This window comes from Labrus mixtus, chromosome 17 (assembly GCF_963584025.1).
Source record: "Labrus mixtus chromosome 17, fLabMix1.1, whole genome shotgun sequence".
In the NCBI taxonomy this organism is placed as follows: domain Eukaryota; kingdom Metazoa; phylum Chordata; class Actinopteri; order Labriformes; family Labridae; genus Labrus; species Labrus mixtus.
The window spans coordinates 25,034,616-25,048,296 of record NC_083628.1 but is presented as its reverse complement, the minus strand read 5'-3'; the positions used below and the strand labels follow the sequence as shown (position 1 = coordinate 25,048,296).

The window sequence follows — 13,681 nt, the reverse complement described above, 5'->3', positions numbered from 1 at the left end:
GAGAAGAAGGATCTTGAATTCTATTCTAGACTGTATAGGGAGCCAGTGCAGAGAAGCCAGGACAGGAGTAATGTGGTCCCATTTCCTGGTTCTGGTCAGTACACGAGCTGCAGCATTCTGGACCCGTTGAAGAGTCTTTAGAGATTTGCCAGAGCACCCTGACAAAAGAGAGTTACAATAATCCAGTCTGGAGGTAACAAATGCATGAACTAGTTTTTCTGCATCACTTTGCGACAGGATATTCCTGATCTTGGATATATTACGAAGGTGAAAGTAGGCTGTTCTTGAAACTTGACTGATGTGAGAGCTAAAAGACATATCTTGATCAAAAAGAACTCCTAGATTCCTAACAGTGGTGCTAGATGCCAGGCTGATGTCATTAAGGACAGTCACATCACTAGAAAAAGTCTCTCTGAGGTTCTTAGGGCCTAGCACAATAACTTCAGTCTTGTCTGAGTTAAGTAGCAAAAAATTTCTGGTCATCCAGGTCCTAACGTCCTTAAGGCATGTTTCTAGCTGACATAACTGACTGGTACCATCGGGCTTCATTGATACATAAAGCTGAGTATCATCTGCATAACAATGAAACTGTATGGAGTGTTTCCTCATAATATTTCCCAGAGGAAGCATATATAATGTAAAAAGAATTGGTCCAAGCACTGAACCTTGTGGGACTCCATGGCAAACTTTAGTGTGCATAGAGGACTCATCATTAACATGTACAAACTGAGATCGGTCTGATAAGTAGGATTCAAACCAACTTAAAGCAGTCCCTGTAATTCCAAGCAAATGCTCCAGTCTGTACAACAGGATCCGATGGTCAATGGTGTCAAAAGCAGCACTAAGATCTAACAAGACGAGCACAGACAGAAGTCCCCTGTCTGAGGCTAGAAGTAGATCGTTTGTAACTCTAACTAGTGCAGTCTCAGTGCTATGGTGGACTCTAAATCCTGACTGGAACTCTTCAAATAAACTGTTGTCATGGAGAAAGTCACACAGCTGTTTAGCTACCACCTTCTCCAGGATCTTCGAGATAAAAGGAAGGTTGGATATAGGCCTGTAGTTAGCCAGAGTTCCTGAGTCCAGAGTGAGCTTTTTAAGTAGAGGTTTGATTACCGCTACTTTAAATGTCTGTGGTACATAGCCTGCCAGTAAAGACATATTGATCATATCTAATATGGAGTTGCTAACTAAGGCAAAGACTTCCTTAAACAGCTTGGTTGGGATTGGGTCTAAAAGACAGGTTGACGGTTTCGATGCAGAAATAATGGAATATAACTCTGAAAGGTCGATTGGAGAAAAACAGTCGAGACTAATATCTGGTCCTGGAACTGTCTCTGCCATATCAGACGTATCTGCACCAGGTAAGGGCAGGAGGTTACCAATTTTGTCTCTGATGTCTAGAACTTTGTTGTTGAAAAAGCTCAGGAAATCATTACTGCTGAGGGCTAGAGGAATACAAGGCTCAATGGAGCCATGACTCTCTGTCAGCCTGGCTACAGTGCTGAAAAGGTATCTAGGATTGCCTTTGTTTTCCTCGATTAGAGAGGAGTAGTAGGCAGCTCGGGCGTGACGTAGAGCCTTCATATATCTTCTATGACTATCCTGCCAGAAAAAACGAGATTCTACCGTTTTGGTCGAACGCCATATTCTTTCAAAATTCCGTGATGATTGTTTCAGAGTACGGGTTTCTGAGTTGAACCATGGAGCCACTCTCCGCCGCTTGACAACCTTCTGTTTCAGGGGAGCAATCGAATCCAGAGTAACTCTCAGCGAATCCACTGCACTATCAACAAACTGATCTAGCTGAGAGGGACTGAAGCTATCGTAAGAGTTTCCAACTGGGTTGACAATAAGTAACAGAGGAACATTTTTCATGTACCTGTAATGTTGCTGCAAAAGGGCACAGAGACTGAATCAACAGTTAACCTCAGAGGTCTGTGTGTGAAGTACATTTAAAAATTGCACTGAAGCTTAATGTTGCTGAAACATGACTGTGTTACACATAGTTTAGCCCTCAGACATTGTAATCATAATTCTAACTTTATATCTTTATGACCAGGACTCTCCGTTTAGAACCTTTTAGAGCAAAAAATAGTGACAAAAGACCCAAATTAAGACAAAAATTACTATATATCATTATCTATTAAATACTGATACGCATGTCATTCCCCTCTCTCTCTCTCTCTCTATCCCTGATTTCCAACTCTATCCACTGCCCTTTCTCTACAATAAAGGCACAAAACACCCAAAAATATATCTTAAAAAAAAAGAAGAAAAAAACAAGTACAAATGGGCAGATTGTGCCCCAACGTACGGATGCCATACAGTAGTCCTCCATGCAAGCGGCACAGATTTGAGTATAACATGTGGCACCTTTCACATATGTCTATCATCCTATCAAAGAAAGGCATAAAAAGAAATTAAACAGGTGCAAACAATGGATGTTTTTCCAAAATAAATGCGATCACATGACTTGCTTCTGAGAGACGTCTTGTACAGCCACATGAATTAAGTCTTTGGATCAAATGAAAAAACATATTGCCGCCCACAGACATCAGTTTTGGTTTGAAAAGCCCAAGATTTGACCTAATACCATCATTTTGCTAATAGCGGCTTTATTTCTGTCTTTGAAAAATGTAGAGTCCTTTACCTTGAAACTACATTCTGCACTGGGACTGACCTTTGCCTCAAACATACTTTTTTAAGTCTCTAGTTTGAGGATTGTCATTTCCCATAATGCAACTGTATTTTTTAATTAGTCCCTCTCTGCTAGGTTAACACCCAGGTTTTCAAATCCACTACTCTGGACTGAAACAGAGGCTATCTGTCATAGGTCTGTAGTCTCTAAGCCAAGCTAACCTTGATTACATCATGATGACATCAGACAGGTTATAGACTTTGGAAGGCTCTCTTACAGAGAACAGAGGACATTTTACAGATGTTTTCACAAGCTAAATGGAACTCCACATGATAAATAAACTGAGCTTCCCTGCTCAATTTTGTCATTTAGAGCATGTAAAAAGGATCTGGAAAGCAGATAAAACTAAACAAAAAAATACCAGTTATAATCTCAGTAAGCTACTATTTAAATTAACATGTTATTATGTATACAGCAATGTCTGTGTGTAAAGACCATTTTATTAGGTGTGATCCTAGTCATGAAGTAAGTCTGGCGTGATGTGTGTTTATGTTTTACTGCCTTTAAAAAATAATAAAAATAGGTAGAATCCGATCTTTGTACCTGCATCAGAAAAACATTTCCAACTCTACCAAGAATTAGAAAAGTTATTTACTTCATCAGAATTGGTTCTATAATGCTTTTAACATAAACAGATGCAGACAGCCACACAGACTGACTCATGGGTTCTTGTAATGGCAATAAAAACTGTCTGCTCCAAACACACCCTCTTGATTAAAATGTAGTTTACTAGTCTGAGAAAACAGGAAAAACAGGGTGAAGTTAAGAGGAGAGGAAAGAGGAGAGGGTTAGAGTTAGGAAAGACAGACGACGGTGATAAGAGGCTGTACAGTATAGGGACTGAATTAAAGGAAAATGGGCCATGGAGGAAAGAAGAAGTAAATGAGCCAGTGACTGCTCACATGTGTTGCCTGCAATCAGCATCCTACAAGAGAAGTGAGGAGATGAAAGGAAAGGATGACGACTCGAGCAGCTGTTAAGGCAACAGCTATCCAAACTAATGGAGGGTGAAGTTTGAACAAAAAGAAGAAGAGATGAAAGAGGCCCTTACATGAGGGAGGTGAATTGATAGAACATGATAAGAGAAGGTTGGAAAAACATGAAGAGACATGGAGGAATGAAGAGGACAGGACAAGGACGGCCTTTGAGATCTAAAGATTCATTGTAGAAATATTCTCTCACCACTTTTTCAGACGAAAAAAACAAAGAGGTCCACAAATAGAAAATTAAACAAAAGCTGAGTGAGTCCCTAAAGTATTTTTTTCTTCTCTCCACCCTTGTATGCCACGTTTACAGGACAATCCATCTATTCTTGGGAAAGAAAATCTGTGACAGCCAGACGGGAGCCAGGGAGAGACCAAACTCTCTGGTAATAGCTGAAATAAACTTGTAAATAACAGGGAAAGAAACAAAGGAAAATGGTTCATTAGTATTGTGTGCACAAAGTTTGGACCCCTTGCTTTTAATGTTATGTTATATTATGTCATGGAGAGGTCCCAGAGGGGTTGAGTTACATCATTGTGAAGGTCAACCAAAGCCTTCGTTGCTTTCCAATTCTTCAATTTGTCTGATTAGCAGACGCTCTAGAAGTCAAACTCTGTCAAAATTTGAAATAATATTATTTTCAACTGTGAGCCAAGATCCTCAGGAAGATGTTCTGAGGGGATTGTTCAACAGAAACCATTTTGATGAAGTGAGGCCAGCAGCTAAAACTGTGTCCAGCGGGACAGTAAGACTCAGAGTACCAGATTATTTTGTGCATGCAGAGCTAATTACTCATAGTAATCGTTCACTTTTATTGACAGACCGGAAGTTGAAGTGTAATGACTGTGGGTGGATTTCACCACCACAGAACCCCTAGATGGGGTTTACAGGGTGCCTTAGGACTGTGCCTGACACAGAAGGAGCAAACTGAGAGCCTGAATCAATCTCAGTTAGGTAAGACCAGCAGGTGAATCTGTGTCCATCGGGAAGATAAGACTACGTTGAAGACTTCAGAGCAATATGACACTGAAAAGCGTACAGAGCAAATAAAGTCATCATTATAAATTTGAGGTTATTTATATATATTTTTTTAACTTAGCATATTTCTTATGCATCTTATTTATTTTTTAATATTTTCAATTGGTATTTTCTCTGTGATTGTTAGTGGGTTGTTTTTGTGATTTTAAATGTTTTTATGTTAAGGTTTCCTTATTCTCTTTGTCATGATGCTTTCAATATCTTGTGTGAAGCACTTTGAATGGCCTTGTTGCTGAAATGTGCTACAAGAATAAACTTGACTTGACTTGACAAAGAAAACATCTGGAACCCCTACTACCCAGGAGACAATGCTCCCATGTGAAATCACAAAAGACATACTGACATTTGTATTGTGTCATGATAAAACAAATACTTTTTGACTTATTGAAAAGTATTAAAGGAATTACAGGATCTATAATTTTGTCTGATAAAGGTATATACATGTGAATCAAATCAGGAATCCAAAAACAGTATTAATTTTTGCAGTAAACTCAAATCAATATGATATAAAACATATTTAAAGTAAAGCAATGATTACTTAAAATAATGTTTTAAGAGATCATTTCATGTTATTTCTTAAGAGATTTTCCTGTCATCACACCAGACAAAAATCCAAATTAAATAGTTTATAACTCATAGGTGCTGAGATAAAAATTCCTCAATATCGACTCTTAGCAACAAGCCAAATACTGGCCTAACTACAACACCTAGTGGACGCTAAAGGAACACTACATCCTTCAATTTCTCTCTTCAATACGTCTTAAGGTAATTTCTTGCCCAAACTAAAACTATGACCAAATAAACAGTCCTGAGATTATCTGGAATAGATAGGGGAATACTTTAGTAGTCTAGAGCAGAGGCTCCAATCGTCACCATGAGAGCTTTTGCCACCCAGGGGTGATAGGAACCCATGATGTGAACCAGAGAAAAATCTCCTTTTCTTATAAGTCAGGTAAAAGATGTCATCTAAATTGCAAATTAACTGCAAGTTTTCTCATTATTGTCAAAAAATAAATCTAAGAAACACAGCAATATAAAAGTATTATTATTATTAAGTTCCCCAGTTTTTAATAATACTGTACATTAAATATTCTTTTATGATTTTTGGACAAAACAAAAAGCAAAATGATAATATATAAAAACTCATATTCAGTGTCTTGTTACAGCCAACTAGAGAGAACACATGCCATTGACATTTTTTCGACATCATGTAGATGAGTCCATGTTTTCAGGTTAGTCCTGTGTACTGCTGTGTGTCTCTGTGCTGCTGTCTTCTGTGTGTGAACACACACTCTGCTGTGTTTCCTCCTCCAACCTCCTCTTGATAGTCAGCTCTCTCTCAGCCTCCTCAACACATGGAGCTTTGACCTCCTGGATGTGGAGTTTCCCGTCTGGAGCCAGGTAGCAGGTGACAGCTTCAGGGTTCAGGCCTTCAGGCAGATCAAACTCCTGTCTGAACTCCTGGAGTGTGTTAGAGGAGCAGCCTTTCCCGTCCTCCTGCTTCTTCTCTGTCTTCCCACTGACTCTCAGCTTCTTGCCCACCTGTCTGACAGACAGCTCCTCTGGGGAAAAGCCTTCAGTGTCCAGAGTTAGGCCAAAGTGTTCTCCCTCTTTGTCCAGCTGGTAGGAGACTGGTTTTATGACCACACTGGTTTGGAAAGGCTCTGTCTCCTCCAGGATGTTGTGTTGAAGTTTGTCCATCAGCTGCAGCCTGCTGTGGAGCTCCTGTATGTTTCTCTGCAGTAGCTCCTGCTGGTAGAACAGAGGTTTGACCTCTGGACACAGACTGCCAACAGACCAGTAAGAGTCCATGAATGGACTGAGGGCAAACTGGAATCCATGAGTGCACAGCATCTTCAGTGAGTTGAGTCCTCTTGTTGTGAGATGAAACTCTTAAAGTGTGTTCTCTTCTGTGTTGTTTGTGTTGTGTTCTGTCTCAGCAGTGTGACTGTCTCAGTTTTTATACTCTAACTGGAGGAGCTCCAGAGTGTTCAGGAACTTTCCTGTCATTACCACAGCTTTCCACTAGGAAGAGCTGTTACTCAGAGATGGTGACGTCACTGTTCAGTCCTCTTTGATCTGGAGGTTTCCATTTACATGTGTTACTAAATTTGACAGCAGACAGACAAACACGCTTCACAAATTGTAATAAATATATTCAATACAAATATTCTGTTATTGTATATCAATATTCCACCCCCATTTCAAATGTTCAATTTATGATCATTAAGTTTATGTATCATTTGCTGAATTTTAGTTGGAGTCAAATCAAAAATGTAAACATGTCAGGCTTTTAATAAACAATAACAAATGTCAGGATATTTTATTTTTTCCAAAACATCAAGACTAATGCATTGTGTTTTTCACCAATTACTTTATTTAAGTGTATGGTTGTGTAATTTTCTAAATTCAATTCATATTTCAATGTTTACAAATCCCATTTCTTCTTCTTTCTGAATGGTAGCATGGAAAGGCATTGATTTATAAATGGAAAATGTGACTGGTGTGGGGCAAAACAATATCCTCATTAAAAGGTCCATCCCTCCTTCATTTTATTCTGACATTATTTAAAACTGTTCATTGTTTTGTGTCTAATATCATTTATTTTAATATAATTACTAATATTCCTACTATTATCCTCATAACCGTGTCTGACTATGGGACTCTACACTTAACATGATGATAATGGGCTGCTGGCTATCAGGCCACTAAACTTAAAAGGACCCTTTACTGTTTATTTATTTAATATGGAGACACAACTTGAGCACCTGTGAACAAGTAAGAAGAAATCAACATCTAAACTTCTTTAGTGGTCTACTTACATGAGGATTATTTTGATATGTCTGTTTGGACCTGGTGATATCCTTTGGATAAAACGTGTCCAGGTGAGACGTGACAGTCCGAACAGACCTGGTTTTAGAACGGATCACAACATTCTATGGTTGCTATGGTTTATCTCCATGTGCATTATTTCTAAATTAATTACATTCAAACTCACAAAATCCCAAACGCTCAGAAAAGCACACATGGATTTTTCTTGCTGCCTTAAAGTGAACAATTTCTTCCAAAAAAGATGACTTTTCCACCTGGACCTTCACTGTTGACCTGCCCTGACCAAAGCCCTGTTTTTACATCGACAAAGTAAGATTTGAGCTACTTTTTAAACCCCAAAATTCCCATTTGTAAATATTATTAAAGTATATTTTATATTTGGAGTTGAACTGTGTTTGGAATAGGTGTGATATCTGACTGTTAGGGAAACCAAAAGATGATTTCTTGATTTGTTTTATTCGGTTTGTCTCCCCATAATAAATCTACTTTAACTGTTAAACAACAGGCATGCTAGTGCTACTAGCATACATGCTAAAAATAATAACAATGTTTCCATAACTTTACGTAACCTAGCAACGAACACTGTATCAAATCCTTATCAATTTTAGCCCTATTATTGTTATTTTTTTAAATGTTGGGGATGTTTTATGTAGGCCTATTACAGTTAACACAAAAAGTAGATCAGCATGTGTATAAAGTGTATAATAATATATTTTATATTTTAAATGCGCCTCATCAAATATGCGGTGAACTAGAAAGTAGAGAAACTTGTTCTGCAAAATAAGATTTATCTAGATTGTTTTCTAGTTTAGAAATTCATTTGAAAATAACAATCTATGTCTTTAACTCAAAGTAGCTGTGTCACATTTCTATAAATTCATAGATTCTGTGGGACCTTTGTCCCAATACTAACTTTAGTATTCCCAGAGACAATGATATGCAGGAAATACTATGACATATCATTTAGCTGCTCTTTCTCCCTGAAATGATCACAACACATCTGATGTCCATTATTAACTTGATAAAGACTTATCCTTCATGAGATCAGTTATTATTGATTAAAAGTGGGCTTACTTTGACAAAGGAACAATTTAAATCTTAATGAGGAAGTTATTTTAAAGAGTTTTCTCATTCTGACTATTTGTTGTGTTTGTCTTTTACATGGAGTCAGAAAAGTTACCATAGATTTTTTTATGCTTCTTCTCTATGTGTGTTCATTCTGCTATTGCTGTTGTGTTAAGTGATGATAAGTGAATAACAATGTCCTTGTTGTTAGTGTCAAATTTAATCCATGATATTTACTGTCACTGAGCTAACATTACTTTGAATTTAATATTAAACATTCTGACTTTTCAAGTCAGTAGAACTGTTTGTTGTATGTTCATATGATGATGAGCTGTGGTGTGAAGGTTGTTATTCTTTTCACCTTTAGATGATGGATCGGCGCTGGACCTGGACATCCGTCCTGATCCCGACCCCGAACCAGCCCGGCATCCCGAGACTCATCCTCCGCAGGAACGTTCAACAGCTGGTGGAGAGAGAGCCAGACTGTTCCCACAGGTGAGTCTCCAGGTAAGCACTTCTGTTCTTCAGCTGTTTCTTGAGATTTATTGTTAACCTCGTGGTTTTACAATATATGATTTGAAAATAAAATAGTTTTGTACTTTCATATTTTGACAGTATTTGTTTAGTACTGAACACTTTAAAAAATTGGATTGTATTGGAAAATCTTTATTGTCCCAGAGGGGCAATTTGGTTTAACAGAGTTCCATACAGACAATACACATCATAAAAACAGCACAAAGACATAAACACATATGTATACAACATAACTCTAATGGATATCATAATGATGGACATAACTGAGATGGGACGCAAAGACCAATAGTCCATAGTATAAGAGAACATCAACAATGCACAGAGGGAGTCTCTGAGAGATCGCTCCCCAGAACAACTTTTAGAGCTTTTAAAGCTCACTGTACTGTTCCCAGCAGGTCCTCTGAAGCCCCCTGTAGGACCCAGGGTGGCTGATAAAACTGTAAGACATCTTACCTGTAATGGTAATATAATGTACTACTAGCTAGTCTCCTCCAGGATGCTGCTGTGGAGCTCCTGTATGTTTCTCTGCAGTAGATCCTGCTGGTAGAACAGAGGTTTGACCTCTGGACACAGACTGCCAACAGACCAGTAAGAGTCCATGAATGGACTGAGGGCAGACTGGAGTCCATGAGTGCACAGCATCTTCAGTGAGTTGAGTGAGTGTCTTGCTCAAGGACATATCGGACATGTTGCTGCAGGAGCTGGGGATTGAACCCCCAACCTTCCAGTTGAGAGACGGCCAGCTCTGAGCCACAGCCGCCCCTGTTCAAATGTCCTCTCTGAAAAAACTTATCAGCTGCAAAGTGACACATTTCCAAAGTAAATATTTTCCACCTTTTAGAAATGTACTTAACTTGTGACTAGGAATATTAGAGTACTGTAAAAAAGGCCTGTTCAGGTTAGTATTTTGTTCTGCATCTCCCGTTTCTGAGTGCACCTGAATGTGTTGCTCTTTGTCTGAGCGCCCCTGAACGCAGCATGCACAGCGCATTTCCGAAGTAACCGCAGTGAGGGAGACATGCCCAGACAAGTTTTGGATTCAAGTAAAAGGACTCGTGTACTTTCTGACAGACTTTTATTATTACTGTGTGCGTCCGTGAGACAAGTGAGTTGAGTGTTGCTGGAAATGAATGTCTTTTGTATTGTTCATAGCAACTTTGCCTGTTCAATTTCTAAGTGCTGATGTTATTTTTTCACTTTAAATACATGCTAATTGCTAGCTAATTGATAACAGTAGCATAGCTTGTTACGTTGCAAAAGTGCATTGATTGCTAAGTGTTTTCAGCAGTCTGTATTCTGGAATGTTCTATGTATAAGTCACATTCCTAATTGTCTTTCTTTTATTTCTTTCATTATAGAACCACACACAAATACACACATAGGTTAAATTATTTCAAGGAAAGGAAAGGCCTCAAACTCATGCCTTGTACTGTTCACCTGAAATTTATATAAATGGCTTGAACTGGAACTGGATTCTCCATCTTTCTTCCTCACTCACACCTTGCATCAAAAATAGTGTCCTGACCCGACACCCTGAAGTGATTGCTGCCACCCTTTATTGGATCCTTAATACCTCTCATACAAGTACAATTAAAAAGATGAAGATGAATTTAAGTTCAATTGTTTATATGTTTATTGATGTTGATCAATGATGAACATTCAGGAAACACAGTTGTTCATCATTTAACACTTGTATAAAACACAATAACTCCACAGAGTAACAACATCATGTAGATGAGTCCATGTTTTCAGGTTAGTCCTGTGTACTGCTGTGTGTCTCTGTTATGTACACGTAGAAGTGCATGTAGAAGCTGATGTACATGTCGAAGTGGATGGTTTTGTATGTTGGTCAATGACTGTGCATTGCTATCAGATATCGGCCTATGTTTACACATAAACATTCACTTATCCGCGCACATAACAGGCTACATACACAACGGCATAGACACAAACATGTACAAAGATTAAGACCCCATCCGCCCGCCATACTGAATACAAAACAGGGATAGTGTTGTACTCTCGTGCAGCCAACAGGTAGCGCTGTTCTCCATTTATCTGCTCTCAGACTGACCTCACCTTCATCAGACATGTCTCGTTTTTCAAAACAACAAATAAATCAATGTAAATAAATAATATCATCAGAATCGATACAGCCTTAATCGATTAATTTTAAAATTGTATTTTACAATTCAAATGTGTAGTTGTAATATTTGCGATCTAGTTGCTTAGTAACCATGGGATGGAATTGACAGGCACGTTCGGTTTTCACCTGCGCCTTGATGACGTCACAGAACGGTCAAAACCAAGGTTATAGAGAGAGGCTGTTTGAGCCGTTAGAGTTATTCACTTTAACAAGTGGATCATCACTGTCTCGTTACGCCCCACCCCGCCCCACTCCACCCCTCGAGACTCAGACTGGGTTCTCATCATAGAACACTCAAAAGCACTCTGATATGTATGAGAAACCGATGAGAGAGTGTTCAACAAAATATATAACCAACAGCAACAGCCCTCTGACTCATGGGGGAGAAAAACAGTCTAGTAATGAACCCAAGCCAACAAACCATTCTACTGTAAATCACACATTACAAATACTAACAAACACAACACCTGCTTTTTAAAGCATTAAACAACTCAATATCTTCAGTTTATCGAGTACCACAAAGCATGCTGGGAAGTGAAAGAACGTTGTACAGTACAAGTGTCCAAGAAAAACTCGGAGGTCTTCGTGTTTATAACTTTTTTTATTAACAAACCTTTATTGACAATTACTAGAGCAACACGACACGAGACCAGAGTCAGTAGGTCTACGTCTTCATGTGGTTTGAATGAGTCCATTTATTGTGTTAGAAAACGTAGTTTGGAGGAGATTTATTATTACATATAGCACTCAACCAGAGCTGAACTGGCCTACTCGCTCTGCGCATGCTCCACAGTTCCCGCGTAATAATATTGGTGGGTGATATGCGACCAGAGGAAAATCAAGCCTCGACGTTGTAAACAATGACGTACAGTAGCTAACGTCCTCCAACAGATGGAGCAGCGAGGACACAGCTTTGAGCTTTTCACCTGGAACCAACTTTAAAAGTAAGTAAACACTGATTACTAAACACAGAGTCTATGTTGCTGACATGATGACACACTATGATACTCAACTGTAACTGTAATATCATATTATGAGTTAGCTAGGTAGCGTTAGCTCACGTAACCAGCCTGTGTGTTTGTTTGAGAGGGAGAGGGGTCCAACATCAGAAGCAGACACTATTAAAAGTCTGTACAGCGTACACACTTTAATGTTGCATCTACCAGCAGACCACCAGATTCCCACTGTCTACTGCAGTGAGAGACACCAGCCAGGAGGGTAAGGATGTTATCCTGCTGCAGGAGACGGGGACTGGATGTGCTCAGTTGTATTGCTTCATGGTGATATCTTCACACGACCACCCCAGCTCCAACTGAGACCTGCTGGATCATTGTTTACTTGATTATATTATGTTAAAGAATGTGAGGTTGGTGGAAGTGCAGCCAATGAATTAATGATCTGTGAGTCATTAGTGTCACAATAATGACAGTTTACATCACCATCAGTTAGCCTATCATCTATGGAAAGATGAAATAAGCAGTACATAGCCAGTACAGGTGTTCAATATCTTGTTGCTCCTCACATTGAGTCAAATAGGACGCAGGAAGCTCAGGGGAACTTGTAGTATATGCTGCATGACAGTGTCAGTATATAGTAACCCAGAGGTGAACAAAAAACTGCAATGTATTGAGATGACTGTCCTTTGTGTACTTTTCTGTTACAGTGATTTATCCATTTCTGTCCTCTTACAGACTGAAAGGAGTTTCCATCAGAGCAGAGGATTCACTTCCTGTCAGAGCCTCATACTTGAGTCTCCGCAGGATTTGCACAATTGTCAACTGGACATTCAAGGCATAAAGGTGTTTCAGTCTGATGTCTGTCAACATTAAAAAGATCAGATCTGCTCCTCTTCTGAGGTTTATGTTGACTTCATAACAATCTCTACTCCATTAAGTGGAGCAGCAGAAGAGTGTCAGTGTGTAAAAACAAAAGGCTCATTTATTAGGTGAACTAAATCTGCAGGAGTTTTCCATGTCACTGATTACAACAGAGCCCGATTAGGACGGGACCCTTAAAACATGTAGGGACTAATTAAGAGTATACTCACTTCTTCAGGCACAACTTTGCATCACGAGACCATTAAAAATATTAACAAAAGAATATGAAGAAGATACATTAGAGGGATTAAAATAGTTAAGTCTTAATTTGAGGTCACTTATGTTTTATTAAAGGAGAAAATAACAAATATGCTAATGTCACGACTTAATGGTTCGGCTTAGAAATACATATTTTTTAAATGTTCCCACCACTCCACTGTTTTAGTAACACCACTGGGAACAAAACTAATCAAACATCTCTGTATATTAATTTAAAATAATTTAGTTAACTCCTCACCTGCTCTGTGTAAGATGATGTGAGGTTTCCAAACGATATCCAGCAGTCTG

The 13,681-nt window shown here is 38.8% G+C and overlaps 2 protein-coding genes across 2 annotated transcripts in view; one reads left to right on the top strand and one right to left on the bottom strand.

Moving 5' to 3' along the window:
- Positions 1-13,681, top strand: part of si:busm1-57f23.1 (uncharacterized protein LOC368621 homolog) — a 270,341-nt gene that overhangs the window by 137,876 nt on the left and 118,784 nt on the right. The window lies entirely within an intron of this gene.
- Positions 5,956-6,765, bottom strand: LOC132992455 (heat shock protein 30-like). The gene has a single exon (XM_061061749.1). The coding sequence runs from the start codon at positions 6,575-6,577 to the stop codon at positions 5,957-5,959; it is 621 nt and encodes a 206-aa protein (XP_060917732.1). The 5' UTR covers positions 6,578-6,765; the 3' UTR covers position 5,956.

Bases quoted from the DNA above. Each gene is read 5' to 3' on its own strand.
- LOC132992455 (XM_061061749.1), bottom strand. From the start codon at position 6,577: ATGCTGTGCACTCATGGATTCCAGTTTGCCCTCAGTCCATTCATGGAC.